The 13,827-nt window shown below is 40.3% G+C and overlaps 2 protein-coding genes across 2 annotated transcripts; both read right to left on the bottom strand.

The window, feature by feature from the left end:
• Positions 1-751: 751 nt before the first annotated feature.
• pggt1b (protein geranylgeranyltransferase type I, beta subunit) lies at positions 752-8,779 on the bottom strand. The gene is made up of 9 exons (XM_026999735.2): positions 8,614-8,779; positions 8,040-8,158; positions 7,344-7,411; positions 6,958-7,109; positions 6,228-6,360; positions 5,258-5,303; positions 4,267-4,451; positions 2,816-2,924; positions 752-1,964 (listed from the first exon to the last, which is right to left on the bottom strand). Exons 1-9 carry the CDS (start codon positions 8,739-8,741, stop codon positions 1,816-1,818), a joined length of 1,089 nt encoding a protein of 362 aa, XP_026855536.1. The 5' UTR covers positions 8,742-8,779; the 3' UTR covers positions 752-1,815.
• Positions 8,780-9,836: 1,057 nt separating this feature from the next.
• On the bottom strand, positions 9,837-13,487 carry LOC113571039 (coiled-coil domain-containing protein 112). The gene is made up of 9 exons (XM_026999794.2): positions 12,986-13,487; positions 12,772-12,893; positions 12,484-12,573; positions 12,263-12,338; positions 11,763-12,144; positions 11,161-11,580; positions 10,961-11,056; positions 10,729-10,847; positions 9,837-10,522 (listed from the first exon to the last, which is right to left on the bottom strand). Exons 1-9 carry the CDS (start codon positions 13,072-13,074, stop codon positions 10,492-10,494), a joined length of 1,425 nt encoding a protein of 474 aa, XP_026855595.2. The 5' UTR covers positions 13,075-13,487; the 3' UTR covers positions 9,837-10,491.
• Between the last annotated feature and the right edge of the window lie 340 nt (positions 13,488-13,827).

Consider the following 13,827-nt stretch of genomic DNA (forward strand, 5'->3'; position numbering starts at 1 on the left):
AGTCAAGAAATTATAGTAATGTCACATTCATTCTAGGAGAGCTAGCTCAGAGTTAATTCAATCTTATGATTTTAGCATGTGCCAAAATTTGCTGCTGACTCATTACTCAAAACAAACGTGCCACGTTTGTTATTTCAGTATTATGGTCAATCTAATTATAAGGTGCATACAGCAAACAGGCATTAGAAACATCAATAAAGCTCTCCATATATTGTATTTTAGAACACACATTTGCATTTTAGAAAACTCTCCCTAAATTTGTTCACCAACTTATCTGCAAACCCAGTGGACTTCTCTGTAGCAATGTAATCAACCACAGTACAATTTATATATAATTAACATAGTGCACAAATCATGACAAACTAGATAATTACTATTCCCATGAAACCTTGTTAATAAATAGAATTTGATCAAATGGGATTGATGATGGCATTCACAAGCTGTGTTTGCAACAATAAAAAACACATTGCATTAGCAGTTTCCTCTGAAAGAATCTTTTGCTATATAACCACATATTGCTTCAGTGAGCGTATCGGCTCATCAGTGGTATTGTACTTCAGTGCTTTATACTGGGGAATGGAAGCAAGATGGGCAGGAGGTAGCTTCTGGCAGGTTTACAGTAACTGAAGCCCTTAGAAGAACAGAAGTCCTTTCTCTGCACAGATCAAGTAACTGAGGATTTCATAAGGGCCATTCATAACAGGCATACAAACTGGCAATCTGAATAAACCCATGACTCAATGCAAAAAACAAAAAACAAAACAAAAAACATTTTATTTTAGTTCTGATTAAATATGCACTGCCTCAATTGCACAATTATAAATGTTTGTGATATGAAAGGATGCTGTTAGTTAACACTGACTGGAATTTCAATTTACATTAACAGCACTTTATAATCATGATAAAAAGGCGAGTGCCATCACTGGCACAATATCCAAATATTGATTTTAGATATAGAAAAAAAGATTACCCCAATCTTGAAGTGAACATTCAAGTGTCTTAGTGAAATGTCAAACTGCAGCAACACAGTCAAACTGGTGGGAAGCGAGTGTTGTAAAGTAGCATTATGTGAGGCACAAGGTCTGTTCAGTTGACAGCTAATAAAATAAAGTCAATTTCTGTCTCTGAAAAGAAAGTCATCACATGATACATACAGTTCATATTTATGGTAACAAAAGGAATTTTCTAAAGAATATTTTAAATGAGGCTTTTTTTGTGTGGATATTCTAATGTTCACGTCATTATTAGACTAATAGTCTTTTTCAGAAAAATATTGTTACAAAAGCAAAAAAAAGTTTAAGTAAAAAAAAATAATAAATAAAAAAAAGAGAAAGATGATGTCTTAGGAACTTAATCAAGTGATTTTTATGTTTGTCAATGTCTAGCAAAAAAAAAAAAATGCCAGTTTTTGAAACACTTAATAAAGATCCCTCCTTATTAAGTGTTTCAAAGGAAACCATAAAACCTGTTCACGGGCGTAGGACCCAAACAACGTGGCCCGAGCAGCGACTCTTCCACAGTCTCACGTTCAATAATTGATGACAGCAGACGTGATTATTAATTCATCACCACCTTCCTGCCCACCCACCTCCTTCCGTTTCGGGAGATACACGCTCATCTCAGTTTCTTTCGTCAGGGCTGAGCCGCGCAGCCGGGCTTCAGAGGGAGCGAGGCTTGGCTTACTGGGAACTGCATGTGGCTTTGGAGGCTGAGGTGATCTTGATGCAGATGGCGTGGGACCAGGTGGGGGTCGGGGTCTAGGCCAGGCTGTGGGGTGTGTGTGTGTGTTACATTCCGAGGGGAGGGGTTGCACTGTCATGTGCAGCCCTCTCTCCACGTCTGGTGCAGCTGCTGCAGGCACTGGAGGGCCCTATCGCTGACGTTGAGGGCTGGGTGCACCCTCCGCAGGCCGGCCTCGCCCATCAGGGAGAGGCCGCAGATGCCGAAGTAGGTGTGCAGAGGGTCTGGCACAGAAAGGCGGAGACAGGAGGTCAGGAAAGCGGCACATGGGTGTAGTAACTGCTACTAGCGCTAGTGCGCTTCTTGGAGATGGAGCAGACACAGAGTATTAAGTGTACTCTCAATAGTGCACCCACACTATTCCAGCTTGTTGCAGGAAAACCATTAAGATGATTGCAATTCAAAACCAATGTTCAGCTTTTATGAATTTAAGGATAGCATTTGCACAACTAACAAAATATGATCTGCACCAAGTTATATAACATTGATGGGCATCTTTAATAAATCAAGATCAATACATGGTGACCCTTCTAACCCTCCTGATGCCCCCAGAGTGTCTTGCTAAAAGGGCTTTCCTGCCCAGTATGTTATCAGAGTTGAGTTATAATGAAAAGATAATAGGATGTAATCGAACACTAATGCACATTATCAAGCAAATGATCAATGGACCAAAAACATCCCTCAAGGAAATAAGGTTCTCAAGGGACTGCTGAAATATATTATAAATATTTATATTTTAAATGTTTATATCTCAAAATGCATAACTCGGGACACCTTTCCATAAATTATTTCCAAAGACAAAAGCCGGGCTTTTGGATATCAGCAGGAAAATTCACATTCACCTGTCACCCGAGACGGTTCTCTGTCATTCCTGTAGCTAAGTCTGAACAAACATCTCATCAATTAGACATCCCCAACCAGCAATGTACTGACTTACAGTATGGTCTCAACTAACAATCCTGTTAGTGAAAAATGCGCACTCCTGCGCGCACACACACACACATACACCACCTCCCCCAAACTTACATCCACACCCACAACGCACACATTCCCATGAAGAACACGGCAATCTTACCTGGATGGCTGTCTGGCCACTTTGCAAATCCTCCTACTAAGCTGTCCTGGGTGGACAGGATGTAGTTTCGGTTCTTTTCAAAGTTAGTATACTGAAACACGTCTAGAAGCTGAAAACAGAATGGCTGAAGTTAGGTCAGAGGCTTTACGGAGTTTGGGCCATGTCTTTCCTATATTATTCTCCATACTAAGTTACAAAGCCTGTAATAATTGTTTTACTGAATATTCAAAAGTAACAGGACAGCATAAACGGTCAGTTATTAATAGTGTTCAGAATGCCACAACAAAGTGTTACTTTTGCAAAGTTGTGATCTCTTAGCATGCGTTATGCTAGGTAAAAAAAACTTCCCATAAAGCAAAGAGCACAAACCTGTTTGTTTTCCAGTTATGGCTTTTAAAGAGTTATTATTGTTTTATAGAACTTAGTTTACAATGATAAAAACAGTAGTTTATAAGCTAAGAGGCGCAGACTTTACCCTTAGAAGGGTGATTATAGGATGCAGAGTTTCAGTATTGGTCCAATTTGTCAAACCCAATTTGTTAATGAGAACTGGACAGAACTAGTACACTGCACTTAATCTGCTACATACTGTGAATGCTATACACCTTGCGTTACATTTACATCCTGGCACACCCTTGGCATGCCACGGTTAAAGAGTGGTTATTTTCACCACAGTTATTTGACCGTGTGAATGCCATGGTTCATTCAAACACCTGTGAACTATTCACCTGGAATGTGAAAGATTAGTCAGCTCACAGAGCAATAAAACTGGTAAATGCACATTGCAAAGTCAGCCCTGCAGCTGCCGATACCACAATAAACGTTTAATAACTGATTTATTGTGCAAGTCTAGTCTAAGCCAGAAATCCTGTCAAAGAATACAACATGGAGCAAAACCTTATCATTGTAAAGGAGTCCAATGAATGGTGAAAAACTGGTAGAACAGACCATATTTGGAAATAGGGCATAAATGACGACAGCACATACAGAGAAGCTAAATGTAACACACGAACAGCTGTAACAGATGGTAAAAGGGTCTGAGCTCAGGGCTCTACACTGATACGTGGGCTTCTGCAGCCAAAGCACGCGCCAGCCATGCTGTGAAAGCGACAGGGCAAACGACAACACCGCATTCAACGGAGCCGTAGATCAGGGCTGCACTCGTGAAGCTCGCAGTGCCGAGCATGCGGGGCGAGGTTCTGCCTCACTAAAAGGAAGCGATTCTAAAAAGAAACCAGGACAGTAATTCTGAGAGCCACGCAACTTCCCCTCGGTAGAAATCATGCTGGAATGTATTCTCGGCTTGCCTTATAAGTGATGTTGACTTCTTTTTTTTTTTTTTATTTCCCTTTTTGTGTGTGTACGTGGCGGGGGTATTTTTGCAGGGAATCTAAACAAAGCAACAAGAAATCGATGATGGAACTGTGTGTCAGGAACATGTGCTCTCTTACCTCCAGGGTGGCGCCCACCCAGAAGGAGTAGCACGTGTCCACTGGTTTGTTGGGGCGGCCGTGGAAGCCGTCCTGCTGTCTGAGGATGCACCACCTGCGTATCCTGTTCAGCTCTCGCTCGCTAAACATCTCCTCTAATTTACCCATCAGACACAGCGTGGCTATGGCACAGAACGTGGACCCACCTGGGGACGGAGGCAGACGCGGCGATTAGGCCTTGAGCCTATGGTTGCATTTAGACTGAACTTTTATTGATCCCAGGGGTTATAGCAGCGGAGCACAGAATAAACATCACACATTATCTGGGGAGATATAATGAGCCCAGCTACATAAACATTTATATACGCATATATAATCGCATGTTCTTTATATGTACTTTAAGCGTTTTCAGCTGTAGTAGTCACTCAGTAAACAGTTATTTTCAACTTGCCTGAACATAGCACTTAAAATGACAAGCACACACTTTAATTGAGGTAGAATTGTCAACTAGGATGGTGATATATAAATCTTAACTGCGTACAGACGTTACATAATTACACGACCAAAATGAAGAATAAACACACACTCCAGATTAAATATAAGCGATGATTTTAGCAATATGGAAGCAACAAACAAGTAATACAGCGTGCGAGTTTCTATCATGTGACAAGAATATAAAAGAAAGCAAGTCACTTCCTGCTGTCCTCCTGCGCTCTGATCATAGCGTCTGTCCTGCCATGCATCTATCAATCAGTGTTTGGTGCGGATTTAAGGGCAGATCAAAGAGACTGTCGGCAGTATCCTGTGCTCTCCCGCTGACCCATCGTAGTGATCACAGTAGCCTCAGAGACGCCACTAACCGTGACTATGCAAAGGTAATGAATAGATGGTAAAGAGGACCTAGAGACATGCTGAACTGTCCTGAGGATGAAGCAGATGGCAGGGACATGCTAAACCATCATTTCGTGTGCGTCTCTGTGTGTATATAACATTTGCAAGCATGCCTGCTTACCATGAGACTCCAGGCCAGCTCCCTGCCCAATCCCACTGTCATAAGACTGCAGGAGGGGAAAAATATATATATATATTCATTTAAAACAAATCAAAACCCTATAAATTTCATTCTAACACTTTTTTTACTATATAAATTTTTTTAATTCTAATCAATGTTTTTCATTTTTAAAGGATATAATTCCATGTTGGGGAATTATATCACTGAGTGAACAAGCAAGTCATGTACACAAAATGTTTGGGAGGCACCACACAAAATGGGGCCACATTGGCTTTGAGTCAATCTAGGACTTGACCGCATTTAGAATTCAGAGTAAACAAATGGTGACGACAACTTTGTTTCTCTTTCTCGTGCCTCTAGAGGGTTTACGCAGCCTAGCTCCAAATGCCATCCATAAAGGCCCCTCCGGAACGCATCCATAACACCCATTTATAGCCCTCTGGAAATAACCTGCCGTTAAGGGCCAGCGGCACAAAGCCGCCTCCAGCATCACCATAGTAGCGAATGGTTTTAAATAAATAAATAAAATAAATAACCCCATACTGCTGACTTTGATCCACATAATCTACAGGATTAAAATTCCCATAAAACAGCGAAAAGCTTTCTGGGAGCTCCGTTAAGAGAGCCTGCCTGCTCATCCCTGCTTTCCATCTTTGCCCTCTCAGTGGCCCTGTCCCCCGGGGCTCAGGCTGCCGTAACAGAGCCTGGCCTTTTGTGCTGGGGTCATTAATATACAGTTTCCACGGCTTTGTTTGAAGACGTGTATCTGAGAGTTAAGCAGGGCATGACAGTTTATTGTGACAACTACATAGTTGAAATACAACGCAGGGCAAAGTTCAATAAATGGAAATATTGGATAATGTTTTTTTGTGTTTTTTTTTTTTACAATAGCGCTTCGGCAGCCTTGAGGATCATCGCTTAGACAGGAAAGAAGTTGTTGAATCCAACAGCGGAGAGCACTCAGACTCACCATGCTCCTCCTGATGTAATCGACGGCTTTCTTGCAGTCTATCCCCGACCAGTCGTCCAGCATGTAGCAGACGCAGGCGGCGCAGTACACAAACCTCATGTCGTTCTCACTTCCCTCTGGCACGGCATAGAAGCTGCGCAACAGGGCAGAAACTCATTCAAGAGCCAAAAAAGCTCCTGCGTACAGCACACAGCATGGCTGATTCCAAAAGGGTGTGTCAGATTGTGGGCATGTCTTATGCGGTAAAAGATTGAGGAGGAAACATCGAGTGTTCACAATATCTGTGCTGCAAGTTAAGTCACATATCTATTAGAGGACACAAATGACATGAGATTAAAATCCCGGGGGTCTGACGCAACCTATTAGAGGTCACGGGAGCCGTCCTTCGGTCTTGAGGATGCACCACCTACGTATCCTGTTCAGATCTTGCTCACTTATATGAAAAGAAATGCGCAAGATGGTATAAAGTGATGTCAAGGACGCCATTTATGATTGTTTATGGACAAATAAACAAATATTTACCAACAACCCTCAAGGAGAGGCTTTGTCAACAATTTATTTAGTAGCTCATCTAATAGCTCCCCCCATGTCTGTAATGGGAGATGTTCAAACTTCACTTCAGCTGATGTGAAATGGATAACCATAACCTGAATGTTTCTAGCAAATGATAGGAATCAGTTGTGTTTCAGAAGCTTGACTCTTTCGAAACTGTACTAGAGGGACTATGTACCTGCCATCTTCCAGTTGTAAGGACTTCAAGCCTGCCAGACAGGCCTTCTTATTGACACGACTCAGGTCATCTCCCAGAATAATCAGACAGGCTAGGCCAGTGTAGGTCATAGCCACGTGGCCACTGTCATAGGGATGAGGAGATCCAGGGCCCTAAAGGAGATGTGTGCATGTAAAACAAGAATAAAATTGATCTGGAATTCATTTCCTTTGAATGATAACTGAGTGTAAACTCTGCAGAAACAGAGACAGAGTTTCTGTAGTGACAGAGATGTAGTGAGTTCAGAGACATCTTCAATGCATTGAAAGTTAAGCCAGCATGAACACTTCAAACATATAGGTGATGGTTTTTCTACTAGACTGAGTTTCACAGGACCATACACCGACCGTTGAAGTATTGTATGGAACTCCAATGTGTGATGATCCTCGGAACCCACAACGCCAAAGATTGGATTCTGGTAATAATGAGAACAATGGACATGCAACATTATGTGAAAAGATACAGCTTCTAAAAATATTAACGCTGCCATCTAGTGGTGGAAGTGTTAAATTGGATACTTCGGATTCAGAAAGTAAAAGTCCCTGGACTAAGTCAGTCCCTGGATTAGTTAATTACCTCAAAAAAGCATGTAGAACTAGTAAGATCCCCTAGATGATAAAAAATCATAGCAGGACTTTTACAGGACTTTTTGCTTGTTAGTGCTTCACTGGTAATTCAATAATATTACATTTAAACCTGCTCAGTTCACCAACTAGTTTCAAACCACCAAACTGAGAAGATTATCTCTTTATATCCAGTTCTGCCTGTCTCCAAAAGTCCACCCTTTCCCAAGTTCATACTTCTGGACGGACTGGACGGAAACAGGGAACGGGCAGAGGAATTATGCTACTTAGCAGAGGATATGACAGGAGGATAGGCAATAATCTGCCCTATATTACAGTGTTTTAAGCAATAGCTTAATTTGGACATTACATGTAGGTTATAAACCTAGTTTTCTTTAAACATACTCTATGCACAAGTAAAGATCATTTAATTACAAAACTATACAATCATTTGCATCCAGAACAGGAGAACAGACTTACCATCCTCTGTGGGAACAACTTGTAGTGAGTATATCCACTCAACCAAGCTAGGCTTGTCTACAGCATCCAGTGCATCAAGAACATCAAGCCCAGATAGGGCAAAGAACACAATTGTCAACCTGGGTTTAAAAAAAAGGGGGGGGGGGAAAGTAAAACTAAATAAATCTAAACGTTTTTTTATCACTTGCACTGTAAATGAAATGCAGATGGATAGAGTAACAGTTTACTCACAACGAAGAAACCGTGTTACAAATCATTCAAACGTAAGCAGTACTATAATTACTGTATTAGTACTATAATAATTATTTCAGTGCAAATTAGATAGAAGATGCAGCTAGCTAGCTAACTTCCAGAAAGGCATTAACGCTAGGCTAATGCTGTACTGACAGGTTTGTTACAGCATGTTCGCAGATAAAGATATAATCTTTTATTATTTTCCTAATTACTAAAAGCATTCACAATACTCCCAGTCCAGGTAACCACCGTTTACCTTCCTACCATCCTACTCCAATGGACTGGTTAGCTAGCTAGGTTAGCTTAGCTAGACTGCAATACGGGAAACGTCTTCAAGTACCTGCTCGTCTCGTATGAGGAATATCGCTCTGGCAGCACCTGGAGACATCTCTGAAAAAATCGTATATGTCTGTCTCTTAAAAAATCAATTTGATCAAAATCGTCAACAGAAGTCACTTCTTCCGCCATCGTTATCTCTGAGGGTTAGCTAGCTACGCTAACTGCCGTTTCCGGCCTGTGCGTAATTGTGATAAAACATCCTACAAGACAAAAGTCCTCAGTGCTAGTGCTGCTGCTGCTGCTGCTGCTGCTGCTGCTGCTGCTGTTGTTGTTGTTGTTGTTGTTGTTGTTGTTGTTGTTGTCTCCCCATCGCATGGCACTCGTAGTTCATTTATATATGTAGATGGAAATAGGTACCTCATCACCCGTATATTTACTGTCAATCAGTTTTCTATAAATCCTGCCATGGAATGTTTCCTTACATTATGCAAAATCTTAAATTGTGCAATAACTCTTGCAAATAATTTTGTTCTATTTTATTTTTTTGCTAAAAGTTTTATATTTTTTTTATTGTTATTATATAGGTCATCTTTTGTTTTGTACCATTTGCACCTTTCTGTGTAATACCTGCTCTTATTATTTGTCTGTTTACTGTTAATTCTGATGATGTAGCAACAGCACAAATTTCCCCAGGAGGGATAATAAATATGAATCTTTTCATGTTATGTTATTGCAAGAAACCTACTAGTGTGACACTGAATCTCCTATTTGTAGGTTGAAAATGCAAATAAATAACATTCAATATATAATAAATAAATGTTTTTATAAATAACTTGTTTACACAGTTCATTAGAATTATGAACACCTTGCCCAGTCATGGTCATATCAATTTCTTAAATATTATTACAGTGTAATTTGGTGGAATTCCACAAGCCATCAGCATTATGAACTTGGCTCAGACAGGGTCTTAAAACAATTTCTAAAGTATTATTACACTGTGCAGTTTGGTGAAGTTCACCTTTTCAATATCTATAAATGTGCTTTAATGCAAGCTCATTCAATGATGTGCAGTATTGTTTATAGGTTTGTAGCAAACCAAACTGCCAATTCCTTATTTGTTAAGACACCAAAAACTATTATCACAGCACATGGCCAAAAGTTGTGTTTGAATAAGAAAAGCAGGTGGGAGTAATTTCAAACATTTTAAAGTGCCAATATAACTATTACTCTTTTTTATCAGTTTGAAATATTTGAAGCTCTTAAATACATTACTAGGCTCATTAGTAAAGTGATCATATATTTATTACACCAAGCAGTGAGCTAAAATAGCTTCTCATTGTAGTTCTTTATAATAAGAACATGAACAAATCACTGAAAGCCAACTGATTTGAAGGAATCAATCAATGTGGGTTTAGATAAATGAAGCACTGTAAAACAAGCAAAAGGAGGTAGACTAAAACCACAGTGCCTCAGACTTTCCCCTCCTGCATCTCCTCTACCAAAACCAATAGCCAAGTTTGCCTTTGTCCTTCAATACCCAACTGAATCACACTTCATGAAACCAAGCAACAAGACAAATTTCAAACACATTTCAGATATCAACTTCAAATGCATTTTTTACAAATGTAATATAAAAACACAAAATGTTTGCTGCTATTGGTCCTAATACAGCAAGTTAAAGCAATGAAGTAAACAGAACAATAGTAAAGTACATTGAAGCTTCATAACTCAGCTCAACTTTACAGTGGCTAAAGCCACTGCATTGTATCCGTTTATGACTAGTTAACCACAAATACTACAAATACAAAAACTACAAAACTATACTTTAAATTACAGGTGTTTAAATCAAATAAAAGGGACATTACATTGTTTACATAATAAACATATAACCAACATTGTACACTATACAGTGGATCATTTGTAAAGACTGAACTGAAGTTTAAAGGCCCTGTCTCCATGTTGGTACTGCCCTGTAGTAAAGGGATTAAGCAAGAAAGCATGTATATTAGGAGAAGGTTGATATAAAAATACATTTAACATTAGCATACAACACCACTATACACAAAATAAATCTATATTAATAACATGGTAGTGGCAATAAAACTAATATCAATATCAATCACTGGCTATCATGTACTTGCATCTTGAGTAAAGAGAAACATGTATAAATCCATACCTATGAAACATCTGATACACAGGTCCACCCCCTGTTGGACCAATCTCTTTTGTACGTTCTTGCCATCCTTTGGTTGGTTTCCAGAGTCTTGAAGGGTCTCTGTTGATGTGACTCTCAACCTGCATAGGTTCAGCCAAGATTGACATATTTATGCAAAAAAACAATATATCTATTTCTGAATGTAAGCTGCATATACAATTTGCTATTTCTGCTCACTGATAATGACCGTCACCTTCTCTTTTAGTTTAGCCAGCTTCTGTAGCCGCTCCAACTCTGCCTCTTCATTGGCTTGTTTCTCCTGCTGTTGTGTCTCTAATTTATGTAGATCCTTTAGTAAAAAAAAATGTTTTTACTATACTTGGACTTGGCACTACCACTGTGATGAAAGACTGAACTGAAACCTCAACTACAGTTTAGCCACTGCCAACTCACCCTCTCTTGAAAACGCCTAATGCCTTCGGCAGCCAGCCTTTTTCTCTCTTCCATTTCCACTCGCTCCTGCGCTTCCTTCTGAAGCAGCCGCAGCTCCTCTTCCTCCTTCTTCTGCCTGACATGCGCCTCCACGGCCAGCTTGACCTCCAGCTGTCTCCGCCGCTCCTCGTTTTGCCTTTTCCTCTGGAGCACCTCTTCCCTGAGCCTTTGCTCCTCCACCTGCTCCTGCTGCTCCCTCCGTCGGTTCCTCCAGGTCTCCAGGCGGGCGGCCGCCTCCTTGCGCTCCTTCTCCTGTCGGAGACGCCGGGCGTCTGTAGCAGCAGCTTTGGGATCCTTCCTCTCGGCCTCGGCCTCCTGGTCTCTGCTCTGCAGCCGGGCCATCCGCGCTCTCTGTCTGTCCGCTCTCCATTTCTGAATGGCCTAGACAGACAAGCAACAGCACTTTGAGATGATGACAGCCAACAGTAATACCAGTTTACATTTTAATCGTTTTAACACAAGGGCACACAAGAAATCATTAATGGATGAGAGTGAGTACTGAAAATTCTAAATCCCAATGCAACAAGACAGAAACTGAAACTGCTTTCAGAAAGAACTCATACCTCTTTCTTTTTGTCCTGGAGACAGCAGAACTCAATATACCAGTGCTCATGCAGTCTAATCTCCTGATCAGTCTTTCCCGGTAAGTAAAGCTTAACTTCCGTCCTGTATGAGGGTTTTCCACTGTGCTTGGTCCATACTTTGAGGAAGCTCTGGTGGTCATATTGATCCCAGCCACCCAGCTTCCCCCCAGTCTGCTGCAGGAAGGCTTCCACGGCTGTCACCTCCAAAGGAAGCTTCTCCCTCCATTTGTTGTCCAAGCTGGGCTTGACTTTGGGAAGCTCATTGTCCTTTTTCACAATCAATGACCAAGAATGGATCTTTCTCTCTAAGGCACATATCTCCTGCCAAGAAGTTCTCTCTTCTTTCAAGAGCTCCTCAAAACTGCATAGTGTAATCATAAAAATTAGATTTACTTTCTTCCTAAAAATCCTTTTTAGCATCTAGTTAAACATCTACAGTCTGTCAATGTTATATAAAAAAAAAGTTACGATTTCCATACCTTTGGTGCTGTTCTTCTTTGAAAGTGTTGACAGAACATTCAATCTCACTCATGATGTCTTTTAATTTTTCTATCACTATTAGAGAGATGAAATATGAAATTCTTAAATGGTTCCTGTTATGAAGTATGCAAATAATATTGTCTAGATTTAGGTATGCACACAGATTATGTTCACATTTATTAATACTTTTAAAAACAGGCTTAATTATCGTGCTGCTTACAATCAGGAGATGGCTTCACATCGATCAGCTGCCCCTGGAATCTGTAGACAGCATTTCTGATTTTTTGTAGTTGCTGCTGCACTCTCATTTCTTGTGAATAAAAATCAGATCAAGTCAAAGAAATATATTATTGAAGAATATTTAACCAAGCCACTAAACACAGGTCACAGCTATATGAAAGAAATGCACTAAACAATTATCAGGCTTACAAGAACAAACCATAGCTCTACCCTACCAGGAAAGATGGGGAACAATACCCATTTCTTTGCTTGTTCTAATTTTACTCACGTTCAGCTTTCAGCTCATTGTTAAGTTTCCTCTCAAGCTCATCCAAGGTGCAGCAACCATCTGCAAAACCAGTCTCTCTCTCGTGGCTATTCGGTACTCTTTTTTTCCCATGTTTATCAGCCCTGTACAGAGAGATGAATACTTGGAATATGTAGCGGATCAGCACAGTTCTTGCTCACTGTGTTACTTGGACGTATGCACACCCTTCACTTACAGCTGTCTCAGATGTTCAGCTTTACGGAGGAAAACAGCCGTCTTTGGCAGAGTAGTTTCGTCCTCTGAACGCTGCATTTTACTCCCCATGTCGTTTCATTAAGCAGGCACAGAGCTCATGACATGCCGTTTTTAATCCCAATATGCAGTTTAAGATTGCATGGTACTAAGTACATGATATGTACATTAGAGTAGTATTTACCTCCCGTATCGCAGAGCGGCTAAGAGGCTAGCTATCTTAGCTAACTGTATTAGTTAGCTTCACACCTTGAAACGTTACAGAACCAGCTGTAAATTTGATGGCGACTAGTATTCAAATGTTCCTGTGTAGTCTTTACACTTTTACGGTCATTTATAATGGTCATATAGAGCTAATAAATGTTATTTGTACAGGTGCAAGAGAATGAACAAACGCACCCTGCCTCTGTTTGTATAAAATGGTTGTCATGGTGGCCATAATCCATTTTGAATGGTGAGCTTTATTCTATCTGACAAGAGCATAGTTCAGTATCATTTTTTTCCCGGTTTTTTTTTTTTTTTTTTTTTGTACGAACACCTTAAAAGACCATGATTTCTCATGTCCCTAATTCTTTTCTAAAACGGGCTACTTTATCGTACCTTGGCGAATGCTACCACAGAGGCTTAGACTTTGTCTAGGTCATCATAGTGTTGTGGGTCTTAAAGCGACGCAGTCTCTATTATGTAACAAACTAATCAGGTAGCTAGGAATAGAAACAGAGCTATTACTGACAGAGGATATTTGGGATGGTCTATCCCCTTGATATGAAGGCATAATTATCTTTGAAACCAAAATAGCAATTGATCCTGTGGGCACAGCACTGT

This window comes from Electrophorus electricus, chromosome 23 (genome assembly GCF_013358815.1).
Source record: "Electrophorus electricus isolate fEleEle1 chromosome 23, fEleEle1.pri, whole genome shotgun sequence".
Lineage (NCBI taxonomy): Eukaryota > Metazoa > Chordata > Actinopteri > Gymnotiformes > Gymnotidae > Electrophorus > Electrophorus electricus.

Excerpts from the sequence above, each read along its gene's own strand:
- pggt1b (XM_026999735.2), bottom strand. The coding sequence starts at position 8,741 with ATGGCGGAAGAAGTGACTTCTGTTGACGATTTTGATCAAATTGATTTT. Across the intron at positions 8,159-8,613 it reads TCCTCATACGAGACGAGCAG|GTTGACAATTGTGTTCTTTG; the intron begins GTACTTGAAGAC and ends TTTTAAACCCAG. Across the intron at positions 1,965-2,815 it reads GTGGCCAGACAGCCATCCAG|ACCCTCTGCACACCTACTTC; the intron begins GTAAGATTGCCG and ends TTTCTGTGCCAG.
- LOC113571039 (XM_026999794.2), bottom strand. The coding sequence starts at position 13,074 with ATGGGGAGTAAAATGCAGCGTTCAGAGGACGAAACTACTCTGCCAAAG. Across the intron at positions 11,581-11,762 it reads TCCAGGACAAAAAGAAAGAG|GCCATTCAGAAATGGAGAGC; the intron begins GTATGAGTTCTT and ends TTGTCTGTCTAG. Across the intron at positions 10,523-10,728 it reads GTGTATCAGATGTTTCATAG|GGCAGTACCAACATGGAGAC; the intron begins GTATGGATTTAT and ends CCTTTACTACAG.